Source organism: Xyrauchen texanus, chromosome 35, assembly GCF_025860055.1.
Source record: "Xyrauchen texanus isolate HMW12.3.18 chromosome 35, RBS_HiC_50CHRs, whole genome shotgun sequence".
Classification (NCBI taxonomy): Eukaryota; Metazoa; Chordata; class Actinopteri; order Cypriniformes; family Catostomidae; genus Xyrauchen; species Xyrauchen texanus.
The window spans coordinates 8879280-8901530 of NC_068310.1; the positions used below are offsets into that span (position 1 = coordinate 8879280).

A 22251-nucleotide genomic window follows, 5' to 3' on the forward strand; every position below is an offset into this window, starting at 1 on the left:
TAAAGAAATGTTCTGGGTCCAAAACAAGTTAAGCTGAATCAACAGTAGGCCTATTTGTTGATACATTTTGACATGTCCCTAGTTTATTTACTGTATATATGAAAGGCAAAAACTTAGACACTTACAAAGGAAGTGAATGGGAAAAGTCCATAAACTTAAAATGTACACAAGTATTTTAAAAATCAAGGAATTTACAGGCCTTAGGGCATTTGCAGGCTTTACAGATGTTACATCATCATGACTAAATGGGTAAATGGGCAATTTTATCACACTAATAGTCCCACTTCCAATATAAGTGCCTTGCTGTAACCTTGCTTCTTCTTTTTTTTTTAAATAAACGAGGTACAAGTCGAATTTTGTTTTTGTGGTTATCAACATTATATCACAAATGCTGATGATTGAGCTAAACTTGTATTGAACCCAGAACATTTCTTTAATGGTGCTTGCCCATGCAAAACTGGGTGGTTGCTACGATATTTCTAGATTGGTCTGGATGGTTTCTAGGTGTTTGATTATATTTCCAAGTCAAAAGAGCCCAACATCATGTCTATGTATATCTCTGTTACAGTCCCAAGATATGGCTCGGGTCAGTCCTTCAACGAAAGTCTATGGGATTTTTTGATTGTTTTTTCATTTGCTAGATGAAAATTATAAGTCTGATTGCCTAGAAAAGCAATAGAGCACAACAATCTGGATCCGGAAGTAAAACTCCCATTACATTTTTCCATAAATTAATTGATTTTAACCTTAACATATAAACCTTTAAAGACATACCTACCTTGAGCGCTGTTGTTGTTTATTGATTGTACAGTATATGCTTCTATTGAAGCCATCTGTCTGTGTTATTTTAACTTCATTGTTTAAAAATCTTGTTTTAAAGCAGAATTCATGGTAAACAACAACATTACCCATAGTCCAGCTGAAAAAGCTTCATCAATCAGAAATCCACCCAACGAAACTCGCAAATCTAGCCCAGGAGCGACCGCCCACTCCCATGACACAATGGGAATGACGCTATACCGGAGTCGGTGTTCCTTCAATCTTAAACTACTTATCTATTTGTACATATTGGAATATTTTGCAATAAACGTGAAATATATTGTTTCTATACTTATAATCAACAACCTAAAATCAGTAGTTTTATATATTCCCAGTTTTTTATTCAATGACATCACTCGCAAAGCTTCATGGGATTGTAATACGTGCCCTAATGAAGACGGTAAGTACACAGGCTTGTACCTTTTGACTTTGTCCAATTTTCAACTACTTTTTTTGCCACAAAACAAAGTTTGTGATGTTGTGATTTAACTTGGAGCTAGTTGGTTTGATTCATAGGCTACAACTCTTTTGTGAATTATTTTATGAAAAGTCTATGGAATGAATGGTGAAAATACTTCTGGAACTCAGACGACTGAATAACTGGCTGGGCACTGTTGCGCTCTATAGCATACTTCTACTCAGTAAGCTGCACCTTTTTGAAGTATTGTTCAGCACAACCCCCTTACCCTAAGTATGAACAAGAGTGATGCTGGCCTTAGCAGAAACTACAAATGAGTTTAAATTTGCTAGACTGTATTTAAAAACATGTGCTGCTGTTTATAGATAGACCACATTGAAGATTTAATGTTTAAGTTATTGGTTACTTGTTCTATACATTCTCTAATTAACATTGTGATTTTACATGTTTTTAATGGGGTCACATTTTCAACTGTTTATCTCTGGAAATATTTGCCTAGATAGGGGATGTAAACTGGAATGTAACAAACATTCAAGCCCTAATATATTCTTCCATGATATATTTTTCCATCTATGCAAGCTTGAAATAATGTTTGTAATAGTGTAATTGTGTTGATTATGGGTACATGTGTCTGATTATGTTTATTTGCATTTGCCTGCAGTTCCAAAGAATGATCACCGAGTCATGGATAAAACCAAAATGGCAGTGAAAGCATCTGGTTTACAACGTTCAAGTTCGGATGCAGGCAAAGATCGAAAACCTCCCTCTGGCCTTAACCGGTCCTCTGCTGGCACTGTAAATTCTTTTGGTTTCAAGAAATCGGTTCCTGCAACTGGTACTGCCACTGTGCTTACAACTGGTGGGAATACAGTTTCTGGAGACTCTTTGATTGTCAGCAAAGCTCCTAAAACTTCTAGCATTCCTGTGAAACCATCTAATGGTGGTGTAGGTGGAGGACGGAAGACCAGCATTGATGTTTCAAACTGTGATCAAGGTTTTATGGCACCAAATGCACGCAGCAATATCCAGTATCGTAGTCTCCCAAGGCCTGCTAAGTCCAGCACCTTGAGTCTGACAGGAGGGCGGCCAGGAACTCGCCCTGTTAGCAGCAACATGGACGTTGGTCTGCAGAGCCTTAAAACAGTCCCCACCCAGTCCAGGCTGAAGGAACCAAGCAGTGGAAGGATCTCAAGCCGTGCCAGTACAGGAGGGAGTAACCCAGTTAATCAAACCGACCGTGAGAAGGAAAAGGCCAAAGCCAAAGCAGTGGTGTCTGATTCTGAGTGTTGTGGAGTTAACATGTTACAGAATGGTATCCTTACGCCTACACAGACTGTATTGGAGCCACCTTCCAAGCTACTGGTACTTCGACAACCATCCAACTTGGGGAAATATTCCGAGCTGCCCTCTCCAAACTCCCAAAGGTGAGATAAATTGATATGGCCAAAAGTTGTTGTCTTCACATTTACTTGTACAATCATTATCAAAACACTGTGTCTTAATGGCAATAAAGTGGTAAGTAATAGATATCTTCCAATCGCAATCCGTTTTGAGGGATTGGAAAGAGAGGGTTTGAAAATTTTAAAACAGCATTATTGGATTTCCAAAGGAACGTTTGGGATAGCCTTTCTGAAACAGTCAATTATTCTTGAACTTCAAATTTCATTTCTTCTTTGATACCAGAGTGCATTGCAGCATTGCAGTTTCAAATAAAATTTTGGTTGCATAATAGAGTGTCACTTTTACAAACCCTTGCATTATTCCTACGTTCACAGCACTCTCTGACGTAGCTTAAACTCTAGTGTGTAGACATCCGCTTTGGCACATCATTTGTCCACCCTTTAATCCTTAATAATTAAGTGGGATCCTTTAAGTAGGATGTCTAAAGTCTAAATTATACTTAGTGGGCAAACAGGCTTTGTTACCCTAAAAATTATAATGAAATGCTTTGACGTTTTTGTTCTGCTATGGGATTCGTTTGGTGATATTTCTGATGTTCGTGCACATCCGTGAAATTCTTGACTGTATTATTTCTAGTTCACTAATCAAATTTAAGCTTATTTGTGACATTATCCATGTTAACTTCTAAAGCAAAACATACTGTGCCAAATACTAAGACATATTAAAATTGATATTTTTCAATCAAATTTTAAAATAATAAATAAATACAATTTATTAAAGTAGCAAAATAGAATTACAAAATGTAAGCATTTTTATTGTTGGACTCAGACACTTGGACCCCACTGTATATATTTTTAATTTTACTTGTTAATTTGGTCATCTTCCCAACTTCGGCCATAACATGCTATGCACAGCAGGTGTAAGTATTATTTCTGTTAATTATCCAATTAAAGTATAAGTTTCAATTTTTACTTCATCTCTGTATCATGGGATTCATAGGCCCCCCAGTGCCAGATCTCTGCCCAAACCTACTCTTATGGACAAGGTCAACTCCAACAGTCTGGACTGTGGGATAGTCGATGTGGAGAACCAACTTCCACCCAAAGTGCCGCACTTTTCCAAACTTCAGGATCTATCAGGAATGAACAGCCCAAGCACAACTTGTCTGACCCCCAGCCCTGCTCCCGTCCTCAATGTCAACTCCTCTGAATGTTTCTCCAGTGCCACCGTGGGCCGAGGAGGCAGTGCTGGTGGCTCTCACTCAGTCTACCCTCGTCTCTCTGGGCTGCATCGGAGCATGGAGTCCCTGTCCCTGCAGATGAGTGTGTCTCCAGCAGGGGACAGTGTGACAGAGTCTAGGTCCAGACATGAGGACAAAGGGACAGTTAGTGGCTGGTCAACAGGAAGCAGGGTCTCACTCACTCTCACATCAGACAGGTGAGGGCATCTCCAGTGATTAGTGATTTACAATTTTCAGTTGTTCAAATGTCTATAGTCACTTAACCAGATAGTCTTGGGCACTGGCTAATTCAAGGACCTTAGAAACCCCATGTGGAACCTAAGCAAAATCCAAAATTAACACTCCACAGAACCAAATGCAAGTAAAAATGGACTTTGGTGAATAGATCAAATTAAGCTGTTGTTCAAGTTATTTCAGTTATTTCTTCAGAAGAAACAAAGATTTTTAGAAGAATAAAAAAAATCTCAGCTCCATACAAGGCAAGTGAATGGTGATCAGACATTTGTAGCTCCAAAAATCACACAAAGGAAATATAGAAGTAATTCATAAGACTCCAGTGGTTAAATCCATATCTTCAGAAGCGATATAATAGGTCAACAGATCAATATTTATGTCCTTTTTTACTATCAATCTCCACTTTCACTTTTACATCTGAATGCCACGTGTGATGCCTGTTTAGTTTCACTATCACATTTGAAAGTGACATTTAAAGTGGAGATTTAGAGTACAGATGGACTTAAATATTGTTCTGTTTTTCTGTTTTAAACACTGGAGTCATATGGATTACTTTTATGTTTCCTTTATGTGATTGTTGGAACAACAAATATCTGATCACCATTCATTTGCATTGCATGGACCTACAGAGCTGAGATATTTTTCTAAAAACCTTAATTTGTGTTCAGTAGAAGAAAGAAAGCCATTCACATCTGGGATGGCATGAGGGTGAGTAAATTATGAGAGTATTTTCATTTTTGGAAACATCTTTTAATAAATTCAACATCAATGGAGTGGAAAATCTTAAATCACACGTTTAGCTAGGATGACAAAAGTGTTTGTTTTGTATTGTCATAACTGTAGAACTTCATGGTAAATATCACCGTAGTATGGTACATAATATAATAAATATACTTTTTTAATATGCTCACTAAAAATGTGAAACAAATGAGTTGAAGGGTTATGTGAACCTACATCTCACATGTTTAAATAAACATTGCATAGCCATGGTTATTTCATGTCTCTGCCCTCAAAAAGCAGCCCTCCCATGTAAATGACCTCATGCAACTTCACATATTCAGTTTTGTGTTGAAAGCAGCTGCTCATCACTGGGCGCACCAGTGGAAACAGCTAAAAGCAGCTCACTCTTCCTGTTACTGAGTTTATTTTAGTTTTTTGCACGGTCTACTTTTTAAATCACCACCACAATGTTAACGCTTAGTTTGTGTGATTAAAAACTGGACTAGTAGCCTATGGACTTAACTTTGTTAATTATATGTATTGGTCTTCAGTGTAGATGGTTACATGGCTGAAGGATGATGAGGGTTATGTGTCTGATGTAGAAATGGTGTAATTTGTTTCATTTGCCTTAGCTTAGTTCCAAAACATAATAAACTGCCTCTCTATCTACTATCTACATCAGGGGTCGGCAACATTTTTGACATTGAGTGCCAATTTTAATTTTCGTGGTCAATGGGTGTGCTGACAACTGTGTGGAATCTTAAATATTCCTTATATTATGCCACTGTAATCATTTAATCACTAGCACGCAAGCAACAGTGAGAGAGAAGCAGGCTATTTTATTTATATGACGTTTTTCACACCTGCATTCCAATCTACATCTTGATGGAGCCTAATCTTTCCTCATGATCACACAGCCTGTTCATCAGATGAATGGAGGACTAAACACTATTTAAGTGCATGCAATCCATTCGCGCATCACAAGCCGATCAACTATTTTGCCCTTTTCAGTTAATCTCACCTGCAAAATCCTAAAACTTTATAGATGTTTTTTGTTTTTGGGACCATACTGAGTAAATTCTAGAAACTGTTGTGTGTGAAAATCCCAGGAGATCAGCAGTTACAGAATACTCAAACCAGCCCGTCTGACACCAACAATCATGCCACGCTCCAAATAACTGAGATCATATTTTTCCCCATTCTGATGGTTGATGTGAACATTAACTAAAGCTCCTGACCCATATCTGCATGATTTTATTCACTGCACTGCTGCCACACGATTCGCTGATTAGATAATTGCATGGATGATTGTTGGTGCCAGATGGGCTGGTTTGAGGATTTCGGTATCTACTGACCTCCTGCGATTTTCACACACACCAGTCTCTAGAATTTACTCAGTATGGTCCCAAAAACAAAAAAACATCCAGTGAGTGGCAGTTCTGTGACAAAGTCTATGGTAACTCAAATAACCACTGTACAATTGTGTTGAGAAGAATATAATCTCAGAATGCTATTCTGAGATGCGAGTTGGCGCTGTTTTGGTGGCATGAGAGGGACCTACACAATATTAGGCAGGTGGTTTTAATGTTGTAACTGATTGGTGTACGTATACTTCTAAGGCAGCATGGCCTGTATGTAACCTCAGAAGTGGCTGTTTTAATAAACTCTACATGGGCAGCAACTTTCTTGATGTCACTCATTGTCTAATGCCCACAGTTGATTCAAATATTTCATGTTGATAAGCTAAAAATGTGATATAATAATACACATAAATACACAGTCCAATGCACAAAAATTGAGTAAAATTATGTGGCATTTTAAATGCATAAATTTACTAAAACATTTTACCCTCAGTGTGCAATTTTTAGGAGTTTATAGACAAAGCTATCAGACATTAACTAAAAGCCATAAAAATACTAATTTTGAGTTCATGAGCTCTGCCACATCACATATTTGACAACATGTGTAAGGTCCAAGAAAGAATGTCCTTGATATTACTTGCTAGTTCAGCACAATACACCATATTCTGCTCAACTCACATCGACCTTAAAAGATAGAGCAAAACAATTGGCTATTATGTTAACACTTCAAACGAATAATCCCACTGACTGAGCTCTTAATTGCTAATTGTGCATTACAAATGACTGTGATCTATTTTGGGAATCTAATCTCTCAATTTCCATGCATAAGTGTGTTGTCATTTGAATAATGCTCTTTTTCTCACTCTCTTTGTGTCTGGATTTATTTTCTTTCAGCTCACAAAGGGATAGAAATACTCTGCCTAAGAAAGGCTTAAGGTACTTCTAATTTAGTCATCTTGTGCTTAATTGTGGTTATTTTCTTGATGTATAAAGTTTGATATAGCAAATATGATGAACTAACTTTACACTCTCATTTCCCATCAGCCACAGCTCTTTGCAGGCTGAGGAGGAAAACAAAGAGAGACGTCATTCACACACCATAGTGAGTTTGACAGAGATAAACAGTCCACCGCAGTTCCCTTCACCAATACTAACAGCAAAGATGCCACTGACCAGCATCAGTAAGTATCTGCCACTCTTATATAGCATTACGTCTGAGCAATGAGGGTTTGTATTGTTGTTAATAAAGGCATTTTAATACATTTTATGATATGTTTTTTTATATATTTATTTCAAGCACATTTACTTTCTATAATTTTTTTCAAAGACAGCATGTAAACAGAACTCATTTAACTTCCGTATTATGGCATATTTACGAGTGAAACCTTTGTCCAACATGCTTTGTTTCATATCATGTTTGAACACCGGCTCCCTCTGCTGTCTATTATCTGCAGTGACACCCAGCCCCACATCTGGCACTCCCAGAATGACCCGATCCAACAGTATTCCCACCCATGAGGCCAGCTTTGAGCTGTATCAAGCCTCTCCACTTGGCAGCACCCTATCGCTTGCCGAACGGCCCAAGAGCATGATCCGGTCTGGCTCTTTCAGAGACAGAGAACCTGCCGATGATGGTGAGAATTTGGGTTATGCTATATGGTACAGTCTACCATGGGTGGTTTGAAGTAGTTGTTAAATATCTGATGAGGCAACTGAAATGTTGAAGGTTTAAATCCCTTATGGGCTAATCCATGAATGGTCAAAATTGTGCCTGTGTGTAAGATGCTTATGTCCAGGTTACTGCATCATAATTGTCCCTGTATAAGTTTACTATCAGTTGCTATGGATAAAAGTGCCTGCTGAATGAGAACTTAGGCTTGTTATTATTAAGCAATAAGGTATGAGAGATTGAAACTTTCCCGGCTGAAATTTAATTTTTTTTAATAAAATCTTTTGAAAGACAAAATATTATATGCCACAGATCATTACTTACTGAGTAGTCCATACATTTTTTAGAGGGTGACAAAATGACAATTTTCACCTATGATTTTGGAGCAAATCTACAAGTCAAACAATTACCTTAGAAAGGTGATAGCATCATTATTTTATTTTTAAGGATAATAGGATGGTATATTTCTAAACTTAGTTGACTCCCTCGTTGCATTTTAATGACAATGGTTTGAGTTAAAAAATGGGAAAAAAACGTTTTTGTGTAACCCCCTTAAAGATATCAGATTCTACTTCAGAACAAACATTTATTTTTGTCTCTTAATTTTTAAGGCCCTACATGGTGAAATCCCTGAGATATGGAGCTCTTAACAAGGCTCCATCTGTAAATGGCTAATTTTCATTTGTCAAAAACCTCTAGGTATAACGTCTGTTGTAACCTCAGTTCCCTGATGGAGGGAACGAGACGTTGTGTCGAAGAAGCGACACATCTCATTCCCTCCATCAGAGAATGGAGGTTACAATAGTAACCTAGACATTCTCCGTCTGTCGCTCACAACACTAGGGGTCCATATTTAATCACGCCATGCGCTGAACCGTGTATGTGAGCTGCTGACGCAGGTGCAGGCTGCATCAGACTGCACATACCCTTCCCCAACGCCCCATAAAATCGTCATAAGCCTTTTAGGTTCCCGGAACCCCGAAGGGGGGAACAAGGCGACGTGCCAAGCTTGGGAGCAGTCCATGCCAGCCGCGCCTTTTGGCCGTCTTAACACTATCACATGCATCGGGGAAGGTATTCTTTTCCAACTCCTATTCTATCAGGGGGAAAAGACCCTGCGGAGACCACCACCTGCCCAGGCTGGGGGGAGGTAAAGAGTGGCGGGATATGTCACATGGGTTTTCAGGCCACATGTGTTAATGGCGCAGTGGTAGATCCTACCTGCAGAGAGGGAGGAGTTGCTGCAACACGGCGACCGGGGAGCAGCGGGGACTTCCCAATGGAGATGCAGCATGCTGCTCTGCATATGTCTGCTAGGGAGGTGCTATTTGCCAGTGCCCATGAGGATGCCACACTTCTCGATGAATGTGCTCGAACCTGCAAGGGGGCAGGCACGGCCTGGGTGTGATAGTTCAATGCTATGGCATCAACAACCCAGTGGGAAAGCTTCTGTTTGGATACAGCGTTCCCTTTCCGCTGTCCACCAAAGCAGACAAAGAGCTGCTAGGAACGACTAAAGCACTCCGTGTGGTCTACATAAGTACGCTGGGCACGTACTGGACACAGCAACAAAAAGGCTGGGTCTGCCTCCTCCCGGGGCAGGGCTTGCAGGTTTACTACTTGGTCCCTGAAGGGGGTCATAGGAACCTTGGGCACGTAGCCTGGTCGCGGTCTTACCGGATGACATGAGTGTCTGCCGGACCGAACTCCAGGGAGGTGTCGCTGACAGAGAAAGCTTGCAGGTCCCCAAACCTCTTGATGGAAGTGAGCGTGATCAGGAAGACCGCCTTCACGGAGAGGGCCTTGAGCTCGACTGATTCTAACAGCTTGAAGGAGGGTCTCTGAAGGCCCGAGATGATCACTGAGAGATCCCAGGAGGGGAATAGGCTTGGCCGGGGAGGGTTCAACCTCTGGGCGCCTCTAAGGAACCTGATAATGAAGTCGTGCTTACCTAAGGACTTGCAGTCCACTGCGTCATGGTTGGCCGTGATAGCAGTTACATACACCTTCAAGGTGGAGGGGGACAGCCTCCCCTCCAACCTCTCCTGCAGAAATGAGAGCACTGACCCAACTGAACACCTCTGTGGGTCTTCAGACCGGGAAGAACACCAATTTGCGAACAAGTGCCACTTCAGGGCGTAAAGTTGCCTGGTAGAGGGAGCTCTGGCTTGGTTAATTGTGTCTACGACAGCAGGTGGTAAGCCAATTAGATCTTCTGCATCCTGTCCAGGGGCCAGACGAGGAGGTTCCAGAAGTCTGGGCACGGATGCCAGAGGGTGTCTCATCCCTGAGAAAGAAGGTACTTCCTCAGGGCAATTCACCAGGGAGGGGCTGTCGCGAGGAGCACGAGATCCGTGAACCAAGTTCCTCGTCCTCCCTGACCTTGCACAGCACCCGTGCAAGAAGGCTCACTGCGGGAAATGCGTATTTGCACAGCCCCCAGGGACAGCTGTGTGCCAGCGCGTCTGTCCCGAGGGGAGCCTCTGTTAGGGAGTACCAGAGGGGGAAGTGAGAGGTCTACTTGGAAGCGAATAGGTCTACCTGTGCTTTTCGAACCCTTCCGAAAACCAGCTGGACCATCTGGGGTGGAGCTTCCACTCTCCGCTGAGCGTCCCTTGTCGCGACAGCATGTCCGCTGCCATGTTGAGGTTGCCCGGGATGTGAGTGGCACACAGCGATCTGAGTCGCTGCTGGTTCCAAAGGAGGAGATGGCGGGCGAGTTGTGACATATGACGGGAGCACACGCCACTTTGCCGATTTATGTACGCTACCGTCGTGGTGCTGTCTGAGCGGATCAAGACGTGCTTGACCTGAATTAGCGTGAGAAACCTCCACAGGGCAAGAAATACAGCCAGAAACTCTAGGCAGTTGATTTGCCAAAGCAGTGGGGGCCCTTTCCTGTAGCACACGGCGCCCCAACCCTTTTTGGAGGCGTCTGTGGTGACCAGAACGCATCGGAACACCTGCTATAAGGGGACTCCTGTCCGCAGAAAACAGAGGTCTGGGGTTTAAAGTCTTGCGGCAGGCGGGGTTGAAGAACACAAGGTATGTGCCGTTGCGCCATGCCCATCTCAGGACTCGAGTCTGGAGCCAGTGCTGAATATCTCATATGCATCAACCCAAGCATGGCTTGGCTTGAACAAGCCGAGGCATTTCAGCACTGACTGCGCGCGGTCGTTGGTGAGGTGCGCTGTCATTTAGACTGAGTCTAACGCCATGCAGAGAAAAGAGATGATCTGAACCGGGGCGAGCTTTCTCTTTTTGCAGTTGACCTGAAACCCTAGGAGGCTGAGTTGCCTGAACACCTGGTCCCTGTGGGCGCATAGTAACTCTCTAGATTGAGCCAGGATGAGCCAGTCATCGTGGTAACTCGCAAGTCCAAGATCGGTCGTAAGCCACCACCTCTCTTGGTATGATGAAGTAAGGGCTGTAGAAACCCTTCTTCATCTCGGCTGGAGGGACAGGCTCTATCACGTCTTTGAGTAGAAGGATCGCGATCTCCGCACTCATGGTGTTGGCGTCTTTGCCATGCAACGAGGTACAGTGGATGCCGGCGAAAGGAGGCGGGGCCTAGCGAACTGAATCGCGTAGCCGAGTCGGATGGTCCTGGCTAACCAGGAAAAAAGCCACACGCCCAAGCTCCGTGTGAGGGGCACTAAGGGGATGATCGCTTTCGACGTACTTGGCTAGGCTTCGCAGCAGGGCGGAGCAGACAGCATGGTGTTGGGAGGCAGAAATGCATCCTGAAGCTCTGGAGCTGAGAGAAGACTCGAAGCACTTATCTTGCTCCACACACCCGGCAGGGGGTGGGTTAGTGACTGAGGAGTAGGTCCCGTGTAGGCATCCTCTGGACTCGTCAGAACGGGCTGGCCGGGGGCCAGCAGTCGTATGTCCGGAGGTGGGGGGTCCACGTCCGGAATGCCGGGTCTGTTGATGTGTGGTAGGTGAGGTGCTCTTTTATTGAGAATGTGGGTAAGAAAACAAACTGAAGATTCTCCTCCCGGCCCTCCACTGGGGCACGGAGTGGTCTGTTTACCAGATCCGGTACAAACGTATCGTTCCCTGGGTCATCCATCTCAGGAAAGCTTGGGAGCCTTCCGGAAGACAGGGGGTGTGTCTTTGTGTCCACTGACGGTGGCCCGGGCAAGCATGTCGGCCATCTGGGCATCAGCCTCAGTCTGGGCGTGCCGACCCGAGGGTGGCAGCCCAATTGATTCTTCCACATCAGATGGCGGAACACTCTCCGATGCAGCGGTTAGCTCATCATCCAGCTCGGGGGGCTCAAGGGGATAAGCAGACTGGCCGTGAGGTGAGCCACTGTCACCCCGAGCGGAAGTCAACGAGCGTGTGGGGGGGCAGGTGGTTCTACCCGGTGAAACCGAGCCCGCTGCCATCCACAAATTGCCTCCATCGTCAGCCTGGTCATCCTCAATCCCGTGGGAAGAAGGTGTGACTCGGATGGCTGGTGTGGCGTTCCTTTTTAGGAAGGAAAGCTGCTACCGCAACGTTGCCATGGTAATTTTCTCGCAGTGAGAACACAAACCATCCACAAATGCTGCCTCGGTGTGATCGCTGCCCAGACACACGAGGCAGCGTCTGTGACCATCAGAATTGGAGAGAACTCGACCACATCCAGGAACTACACAGGGGCGGAAGGCCATCTTTATAAAGACGCCAGTACGTGCCCCGCTGTGTATTGCTCTTTTACAGAAAATAAACTATTTTAGGAAAATATTCTCTTTTAACAGCGCTGTCGAATTGCCCAGGGGCAAAACTGCACTGTTGTGCAGAGAAGGAGAAAGCTGCTGATATGCACCATAGATTCAACAGCATATGCTCTTGTAGAGATGAGTGAACAGTCAGTGAATACAGATCGCTGATCACACAACCGCTCGGCTCCGAATGAAAAATCAGAATGGACAGATGCATATTTCCCCACACAACATCGAAATGAGCGACAGACGGGGAACCAAATGTCAGTCACATGGCATAATGCTATTTTTTTCTTGTCCAACAAAACAAAGGTGTGAAGTACAAATTATATTGAAACTATAAATGTACCTTACTTATTCATATAAAACAAATCCCAATTTTCTAGATTCTGAAAATACACTATTTTTAAGAATAAGCGACACACGTGACTCTGCATTTAGTGCAATAACTATATCTAGTTTTTGGATTTCAGAAATGTTCATCTGCATAGATCTGGAATGCATCATTAGGGGTCAAAAAATGGACAGAAATCCTACTGTATTATAAAACTGAACAGATTTGGAAATTTTACTATATGATAGAATACAGGTTATACACAAGACATTTTTATATATTTTGATAGCCTGTGGTCAGATGAGAATTGGAACAATGCTTTTAAATGTACTCTTTCTGTCTGTATTTATTGTATGTTTTTCTCGTTCTTTCTCTCACTCACTCATTCCCTCTATTTGTTGCAGTTCATGGCTCAGTGTTGTCACTTGTATCTAATGCCTCCTCCACCAACTCTTCAGTAAGTATCCCACCACTGATCCTGACAGAATTATTTTATTTTTTTGTGTTGCACACACGTGTCATACAGTGAACATCTCACGAGTGCAGACTACAGCTGGTCTGGGACTGTCGGTCTGCTCTTGTTGATTTATAGAGCCCTCACAGCAGGGAACTAGAAGAAGGTTTCTCTGGCTTCCTCACTTGAATTGAACTTGAACTGCTGCTCATGACTAAGTGCAGATTTGATCGATTGGATGGATGAAGGACAGACCTGTTTTTATTAATATTATTATGACTGAGTTGCACAGCAACCTTATCCATAGGAAAGAAAAATAATAGAACAGAAATCTCTGTAATACCTCAATTGATTCTCCAAGATAGCAATAAGATTAAAATTAGTGCAAATACTTGTATTTCTCCTACCTATGAGGTTGTTTTTTTCCCTCCTCTAAAGTTTTGGAAGAGATCTCAATAATGTCACAAACTGTACTCAGATCTGCCATGATACAACTCTGAAATTAATTTCAATATAACCTCAAATATTTCTCCTCGATTACTTCCAGGACAAAATTATCTGGGCATGCTATCCTCATTAATTTTACAGCTCTATTCTAATACTTTGTCAAAACTTCTAAGGTATTTTAGTTTGAAGAGACATCTGAGACAAAGGTTTATTTTTAAATGAAGCATAACTGAGATGTTTATTATATATCCTTAGTTAAACAACATAAAATTAAAACAACAATTTTGGGGCAATACAGTTTGTTACTTGAAAAAACTATAAATAATTAAATCCAAAACTACTACTTTATTACAGTTTAGGTAATTTCTCTTGGATCAGTTTTTTGTCTCACGTCTAAAGCTCCATTTGTTTAGTATCTTACTGTCTTTCTTCCTTTCTCTTCTTCCTTGCAATCTCTCAGGCTGAGGAGAGAATGCAGGGTGAGGTAAGTGTCTGTCTTTCTCTCCGATTTTACATTTCACCACCGTCTGTGTCGCTCATGTTTATGTGACCATCATATTAATTACCTTGTCCTCAAAAATGTTGTCAGAGTTCATAACAGCCAAAGACAGCCAGTGTCAGGTGTCACTGAATGACACGTCTTATACCATCAACTGCCATCAGCTGTTCAGAAGGCTGTTATGACCCTTGGCTCAAGAATATGTAGCTGACCATGTGACCTCTTGTTGGTGCTTTTCCTACTCATAATTCTCTCCACATTCTGTTTCATGCCTATTCACACCAAGTCTGAATAAATATATATATATATATGACTTTAATATATCTTTAAGTTACATGACCTAGGCCTATAATAACAACTTTAATCACAATCATTTTTATAAAATTTTGGTAAAACTAGACTAAATAACAAGAAAGAAATATTCACAGACAGTTCTGCACATCAACATTATTTGCATTGAGTCAGATGCTGAAGTTTCATTACCTGAAAAAATAATGGATATCTGAAAAGGAAGAAAAGCTACAATTTTTCAGCATCTCAAAATAATAATAATAAATATAGCTGCATGCAGCGATGATGGGCCCAAGCACCATGGGTCCATTTCCACCTGGCGGCTTTTGGAAAACAATGCAAGGTGGACACATGCATTTGGCATTTGAAATTATTCAAAACATTTTGAAGTTGTGTAATGCATAAGATAACTATTTTAAAGTCTGTTTTAAGAAAAACACTTCCTGCTGCCTGGTGGTAGCGCTATCATCGTTACCCAAAATAGTCACATCCATGTTATTAGCCCCCAGGACTTCTAAATCACACATTTCACACATAAGATATGAGACACTTCCTGTTTCCCATTTTTGGCATTAATTTAATACCTCGCCATGGCAACACTGTTATAATCAATAAATTCCTTTTGGGCGGAGCTAATAACTATAGTTATGAATGTTTTCTGATTTGGTGAGAACTATTAATATACAAAGTGACTGTAGGTGAAAATGAGGGTGCTACAGAGGCCGTCTTACATGCTCATTCTCTAGACACCAATGCATTAACCTTTGCCCAGTGCTTATAGCCGATGAGTCTGATATGTGTGCAAACTTTCATGAAATTTTAATCATGCCAAGTGCCTCAAAAACACCCAAATATGTGAAGAAAGGAATAATAACAATTAATGTGTTGCCATGGCAACAGTATTTAAGATATCCAATATTTCTTATTAATTTTACATCAGCAGTGTCTTGACATTATTCTAAATAATTTTGAAGCAATTCATGTAAAATCAAGAGGGCTATTTCAAAGTCTGTTAAAAGTGCCATACTTCTATCAGTTGATGACGCTAGGACCATGACCCATAATAGCTGCATCAATGTGATCAGCCCTCATTAACAAACATAGTTGAATTTTCATCAAAATCACACAATGCACACAGAAGATATAAAGCACTTCCTGTTTTCCATTTTTCGCCATAAATGTATTGCTTCACCATGGTGACACTGTTCAAAATATCAAAAATCTACAATGTCTTGGCATGATGTTGCATACATTTGGTGCCAGTCTCATGAATCCCCAAGGAAGTGTATTTAAAAGAGCCTGCAATTTTCAGAAAATCCAAAATGGATGACTTCCTGTTGGGCGGAGCTAATGACCCACAAATGACTTGTAACAACAATAGGGTTTCCGCACTTTCAGTGCTTGGGCCCTAATAATAATAACAATCCTTAGAAGAACAATAGGGCATCTTCACTTTTAGTGCTTGGTTCCTAATAATAATAAAGATGATCACAGTATCTTATTTCTGACTTTATAGAGTTTCATTGTTTAGTTTTAAATTCTTGTCCCTTATGTTTTATGTCTTGGTGTGAATAAACTCTTTCATGAGTGTGTCTAATTCTAATCCTAATTAGTGGAAACAAAATGAAGATGTCAGCATCTCACCAAATAACTTTGAAAAACCCTTACTAAAAGCTCTTTTCTCTAAAAAAAAAATATATATATATATAATAAATAGTCTGAAGACTTGAAGTGATTCAGATTACTTTCTGTGTTTTTCTGCTCGAGTTTGAATCGTATGTGTGAATATACTCACCATTTGTCCTTTTGTTACCTTCGGAGGTATGGATGGAATTTGTCAGGCCATTCAGAATATATTTAAAATAAACAAACTGTGCACATTTTGCTATTGGCAGTGCTAAAAATCATATGCTACATTTTTTCCAGCAGCTGATGTGAAATTAAATTCCAGGAATTCAGTATGTTCATTCTTTCTATAAAACTTAAATTTAGAAAAAGAAATTTAGGGATTTGTCTCTGAAATACTTTGCATGATCATTTAAAGATACTGTGAGTTTGAAAGGGTTGTGGAGTCTGCTTTATTTTATTGAAATATTTGTTGATGAATGAATAATGTATGTCTCTTTACAGCAAATCCATAAACTGAGGAGAGAGCTGGAATCTTCGCAGGAGAAGGTGGCCAGTCTGAACTCACAGCTGTCTGCTAATGTATGTGTACATTGTCAGATACATTCTATTTCAGCTGCTATTTCAGAGATATTAATTTAATTTTAATCTGAACTACTGAGTGTGCAATAAGTTTATATCTGCATGGCCCTTCAAATCTCTTTCGGTGAAACAACAAAAAAAGGACTTTAAAATGTTTTTTCCCCTAGTTTATTTTTCTTACCAATATCTGTGATATTTCACAAAACATGTTGTCTTAAAGGGTCACGAAACCCATCTTGTTTAGACCCAATTGTTCACACCTCAGACTGTAAAACGAGACTTGAAATGGGTGGGAAATATTACGTAAATATGTGTGTGGGAAGAACACATATCTTGAGGGTCAAGAACTACTTCCAAAAACACAAACAGATATGGCTGAACCTCACATTATGAGTGGAGATGAAAAAAAACGAGTTTGGGGCTGTATAGTAATCATGGGACAAATAAATTTTTATCCTTTAAGGCTAAAAGGAATATAGTACAAGTTATGCTCAATCAGCAGCATTTGTGGCATAATGTTGATTACCTCAAAAATATAATTCTTTAAAAAAAGCAAAAATCAAGGTTACAGTAAGGTGGTTACAATGATATTGAATGGAGCCAATCTGTAAACATTAAAATACTCACTTTTCCATTTGACTAAAGTATTTAAACACATAATTTAACATAAAGTCTTCATAATTCATGAAGACTTCATAATTGACATAATTCAATTTGATCTTTCAATCTTATAAAATGTTCTTAGGATGTCCTAGAATTTGAATAACGTATTTTCTATGTTGATTTATTGTATTTTTTCTGAAACATTCCAGTGAATATTTCATCATCTTTCAGACAAATTTAAATAAGTTCTTGTCTCTCCAGGCCAACCTGGTGGCAGCGTTTGAGCAGAGTCTCACGCTCATGACATCTCGACTCCAGACTCTCTGTGCAAGCGCTGAGCAAAAGGTACAACATTCATCCAAAAAAAAAAAAAAAAAGCACACAAACTCCTGGAATCAGAAATAATCTTTGAAACAAGTTCAATGTTGTCAATCGCTAGGATGTTTCTTTAATATAGCCACTGATGGACTAAAATAAGATAGAATACTGTGTTATTGCTAACAGTTAGATTTTAGTAGTTGTATAAAGCAGGGCATATTTTGAAGATTGACACAATTTTAACTAACTATCTTAGTTAAATATATATATATATATATGTACTGTATTTTGCTATTTGTAAGGTCTTCAGGTGTTCATGTGTCTGAAAAATCAAACCTCAGTTGTCCTTGTAGCACCTATTAAGCCTTGTAACCTTGTGGAGTCACTGAGAGAGACAGAGTAAATTTGGGTTGAATTATGACTGAATGGAGGTTGGGAGGTTGTTGGCTTTTCATATACTCCCCAAGGGCCACAATGGTATCTGTGCCATACCATTAATTTGCGGTTGCATGATTTGCCTCAAGGTTAAATGAGCTTATATGTTTTAGAGGTAAACCAATGTATTGGTGCATTGCTTAATGTGAAAAATGGCAGCCAGTCTAGAAAGATAATGCTGCATGGCAGTGACCTAAATTTATCAATTCATTTCAGTGGCACTAACCCTACAGTTCAGTGATTCTGAGAAAACAAATAAATGAGGTGCAAGAGATGAGCTGGAAGAGCCTTTGTTGTGGCTGCATGTGCTTTAAATATCATTGGCCTGGAGCAGGTAGTGAATGAATTCTTTTTAAAAGCAGACTTTTTAAGGAATAGTTCACACAAAAATGTATATTTTGGCATTATTTACTCACCCCCGTGTTGTTCCAAACCTTTTGGATTTTCTTTTTCTTCCATGGAACACAAAAACAGAAGTATATCTGTCAAGCTCCAAAAAATCACTATAGTACCATAATATATCTTTAATCTATATTCCAAGTACTCTATTTCAAGTTTTCTGATGCCATAAGATAATGTTTGTGAGGAACAGACCGAAAGTCATTACTACTTGACAAATGTTTTTTTTTTTTCTGCTTTCAAATTATTCACTTTCGTGTGCATTCAAACATGGCACGTCAAGATGCATCACACAATATTTTATACCAGTAATGCCAAACGTCAAATGTTGTGTCTTAATATTTTCAACCTGATCTCAAGAACATTACGTGACCATGGCAAATTTTTTGCAAAACAAATTTACGTGCTTCATTACATTTTGCTGCAGTTTCCCAGTGAAATGTTCAGCGTGGGGCACCAAAAGTGAGTGAAATGGTGTTGTAATCAGACAAGGTTTTATGGTGAATATTAGATGGAGGTTTTAATGGGTAAAACATACCTCCCTAACCAAAAACGTTTACCTAAACCTAACCAATAATGTCATAAAAGCAAATCAGAGGTGAACAAAACAGACACCCTTATCCTAAACCAGGGGTCAGGAACCTTTTTTCACTGAGGAGCCAATTGTTACATTTTTGGTTAATGCATTTTTTTTGAAAGAGCCATAGCACAAACTAATAATTTATTATTTTCAACAACAACAAAAAAAGTGATTTTTATTTATTATTCCCATAGACTACTCAAAAATACAAAAAGAAAACAATTAATTGACAAAATATGCAACAATTAATAGATAACATTTTGCAATATGGAATTGAGAACATGTGTTTGTGCGGGTCTCCATAAAAGTACTTACATTTACAATTGTTCATGTAAAAGTCTGAAGAAAACGTCCCTTTTGGACTGGGCGATATGTAAAAAATATTTTATCGTTAAACGCCTTCAAATTATTGCGATATCTGATTATAGCGTCAACCCACTGCCGATGGTCAGTGAATATTTTTGCTTTAAAAATTTTATACATTCATTGAAACAAGAAAACTTAAAAAAAAAAACATTTTCTAAATTCAAATTGCACTTTAAATAAAACTAAAAAGCAATTAAAATAACGAGGTGATAATTTTGTTTTATATATGGCAACCTCAAATCCAAACATTTCCCATCTCCAATGATCCCATTTGCCATCACGCAAGCAGCCGTCAACAACAACATTTGAAAAATTACAAATAGCCTACAGATTAATAACTAAAGACAATTATAAATGTAAAGATAATAATAATAATAATAATAATAATAATAATCATCATATTTGTTCCCCAAAAACGCTGCCAAATGTGTGTTCTTTTCAAATGTGTTTGTATTGCGTTTTGGTAATACAGTTTATGCTGTCTAAAGAAAAGAAAATAGAACTCAATTTTAGGGCCAATGTGTCTTATATTATTTTATGATTTAATTACTATTGTTTTTGTTTCTTTAATACAAATACTGTATATATATATATACTAAATATAACAGAGTAGCATTCACAATGGTTCAGAAGGAACTGCTCCTTGGAAATAAAGCGTAACTCACAGTACCTCAGAGATAATTTGCAGACACAGCATTTCTTGTCATGTGTCACTCTGAGACATCTTACAGGTCACCTGCCTGTTGCAGGAATATGAGAAAAATTACTTGCGCGTGAAATACCTGCATTTGGACAAGGAGCTCGCAAACTGGATTGAGCCTCATCGCATTTGGCGGGTACTACAGTATATCACACCCTGGGCACACATAAAAAATAATTAACATTCGTAAAATCGCTCGTTGAAAATGCTCTTAAGTGCTAAGATCAATAGTTATTGGGAAACGAGGACCAGAACTCTATGTACAGTATGTGTGTGTCTTGGAGAAGCACTTTCATTGCACTTGTGAACAGCGGAGATCACTGCACACACATCAAATCAGGCATGCATCGGCGGCTTTTCTTTCATCTTTTCTTCAAAATATAATCACACATGTTTTATCAAACATGCATCTTTGTGTCTAATTTCTTGTCATATATCACTCTGAGAGTCTTAAAGGTTGCCGTCTACAGTGGCTGGTACATCAGCAAAATTACCCGCCACTGCGCGTGAAAAAACAGAATTTCGCGGGTGTTCACTAGGAGTAGGCTATGCGACAAATTCGGGAGAAAGGAAATCAAAACAGTGCCTTTGACTTCAAGATTTTCAATCACACCCACACTTTCTGCATTAAAATTATCTCTAGAAAGTTTTAAACGATCATGTGTTGGTGAATGACACCCGGCGAGCCACTTGATTTTGAACAAAGAGCCACATATTGTTCGTGAGTCATAGATTCCCGACCCCTGCCCTAAACCAACACCTAAACCTAACCTAGTTGTAAAATCAAATGCGACATGAAAAGCACATTTTCTAATGCAACCATGTAATTTCGTGTCATATTACACTTTCATCTCATGTTTCTGAGTCCAAAAGTATTATCAGGTGAGCTATCGTGCGTAAATGTAGGTGGGTCTGTAATAGAAGAATTAAAATGTATTGTTTTCCAAACTATGCGTTAGAGTAAAGAGTATATAGTTTCAATATCATAAAATAGCATTGTGTGACTAATAAAGTGAAAAATACGTTAAAAAAAGAAGTTTATAATGTCAAAATCAGCCATTGTAGTCATGATTTGTGTGAAAGTGAAAAAAACGCACAGTTGTATTAGAACCTCTTGTATTCATTTCACCAGGAAACTGCGGCGAAACGAAGAACACGGCATGCAAAAGACACTTGTAGTTATAGTAACGTTCATTCTATGAGAATAGGTTGAATATTGTCGGTGTAAAATTACATAAAGGGTACCTATTATGCAAAATTCACATTCACACGGTGTTTGTTGTGTGTGTACACAACCACCCTACAATGTTAAAAGTCCACCTACTCCTTTCTTATATTTCTAATAATCAAAAACAGTGTGTCAGAATGAATGGTTTTCATGGCCTCTTCCACGACTGTTGACGGACTCCACCCTATTATCATAGATCCTCCCCTGAGTGATCTACACACAGTCCGCCATTGATTTCAACTACGGAGCAAATACAGTGAGAAGAATAATGTATCAGCTTCGTAAGCATAAGTGGCATAAGTGTTCTGTTTTTGGCTGTAAAAGTGAACATAAGAGTCTTAGTGTACTCACAGCATCAGAGCCACTGAAGACACAGTGGACAAGTTTTGTTTTTGAAGGATATATGCCCCAAAACATATAAAAATGTGTGTGTGGTTGTGCAAATCATTTTACTGACTGCTTTGAGTGTCAGTATAAAACAGGATTTTCAACAACAAAACATTTCTCAAGCATGGATTAACTGTTCGTGTTCCAGCTTTATATCCTGAATATATAAGTATTGCACTTTATATTTTGTGAATGTTTGCAAATCGCCTTTCTGAATGTGCTTGTTAGCTGATTCCACAGCAGCAGCTCATTTGCATTTAAAGAGACACACACGAAACGAGCCGGAGGACCAGTTTGAGTGAGAAAGCCACATGCAGCAGCACGTGTTTGTCTATGTGTTTGTGTTTAAGTTGATTTGAGTTCATTAACGTTATTAAAACTTACTTTGACTCCTGGCCCACCTTTACCCGTTACAGCATAAACACAGT

General features: G+C 39.7%; 1 protein-coding gene across 3 annotated transcripts in view; it reads left to right on the forward strand.

The window, feature by feature from the left end:
• LOC127628723 (neuron navigator 1-like) overlaps nucleotides 1-22251 on the forward strand; it is a 146927-nt gene that overhangs the window by 111061 nt on the left and 13615 nt on the right. For 2 of the 3 annotated variants that reach the window (XM_052105553.1, XM_052105552.1), the window contains 9 exons: nucleotides 1899-2661; nucleotides 3638-4075; nucleotides 7088-7129; nucleotides 7238-7374; nucleotides 7648-7827; nucleotides 13313-13365; nucleotides 14270-14293; nucleotides 16730-16807; nucleotides 17672-17755. In XM_052105553.1, coding sequence (XP_051961513.1) covers nucleotides 1899-2661; nucleotides 3638-4075; nucleotides 7088-7129; nucleotides 7238-7374; nucleotides 7648-7827; nucleotides 13313-13365; nucleotides 14270-14293; nucleotides 16730-16807; nucleotides 17672-17755 — 1799 coding nt within the window. The remainder of the gene's footprint in view (nucleotides 1-1898; nucleotides 2662-3637; nucleotides 4076-7087; nucleotides 7130-7237; nucleotides 7375-7647; nucleotides 7828-13312; nucleotides 13366-14269; nucleotides 14294-16729; nucleotides 16808-17671; nucleotides 17756-22251) is intronic. The other variant, XM_052105551.1, reaches the window with a different exon arrangement.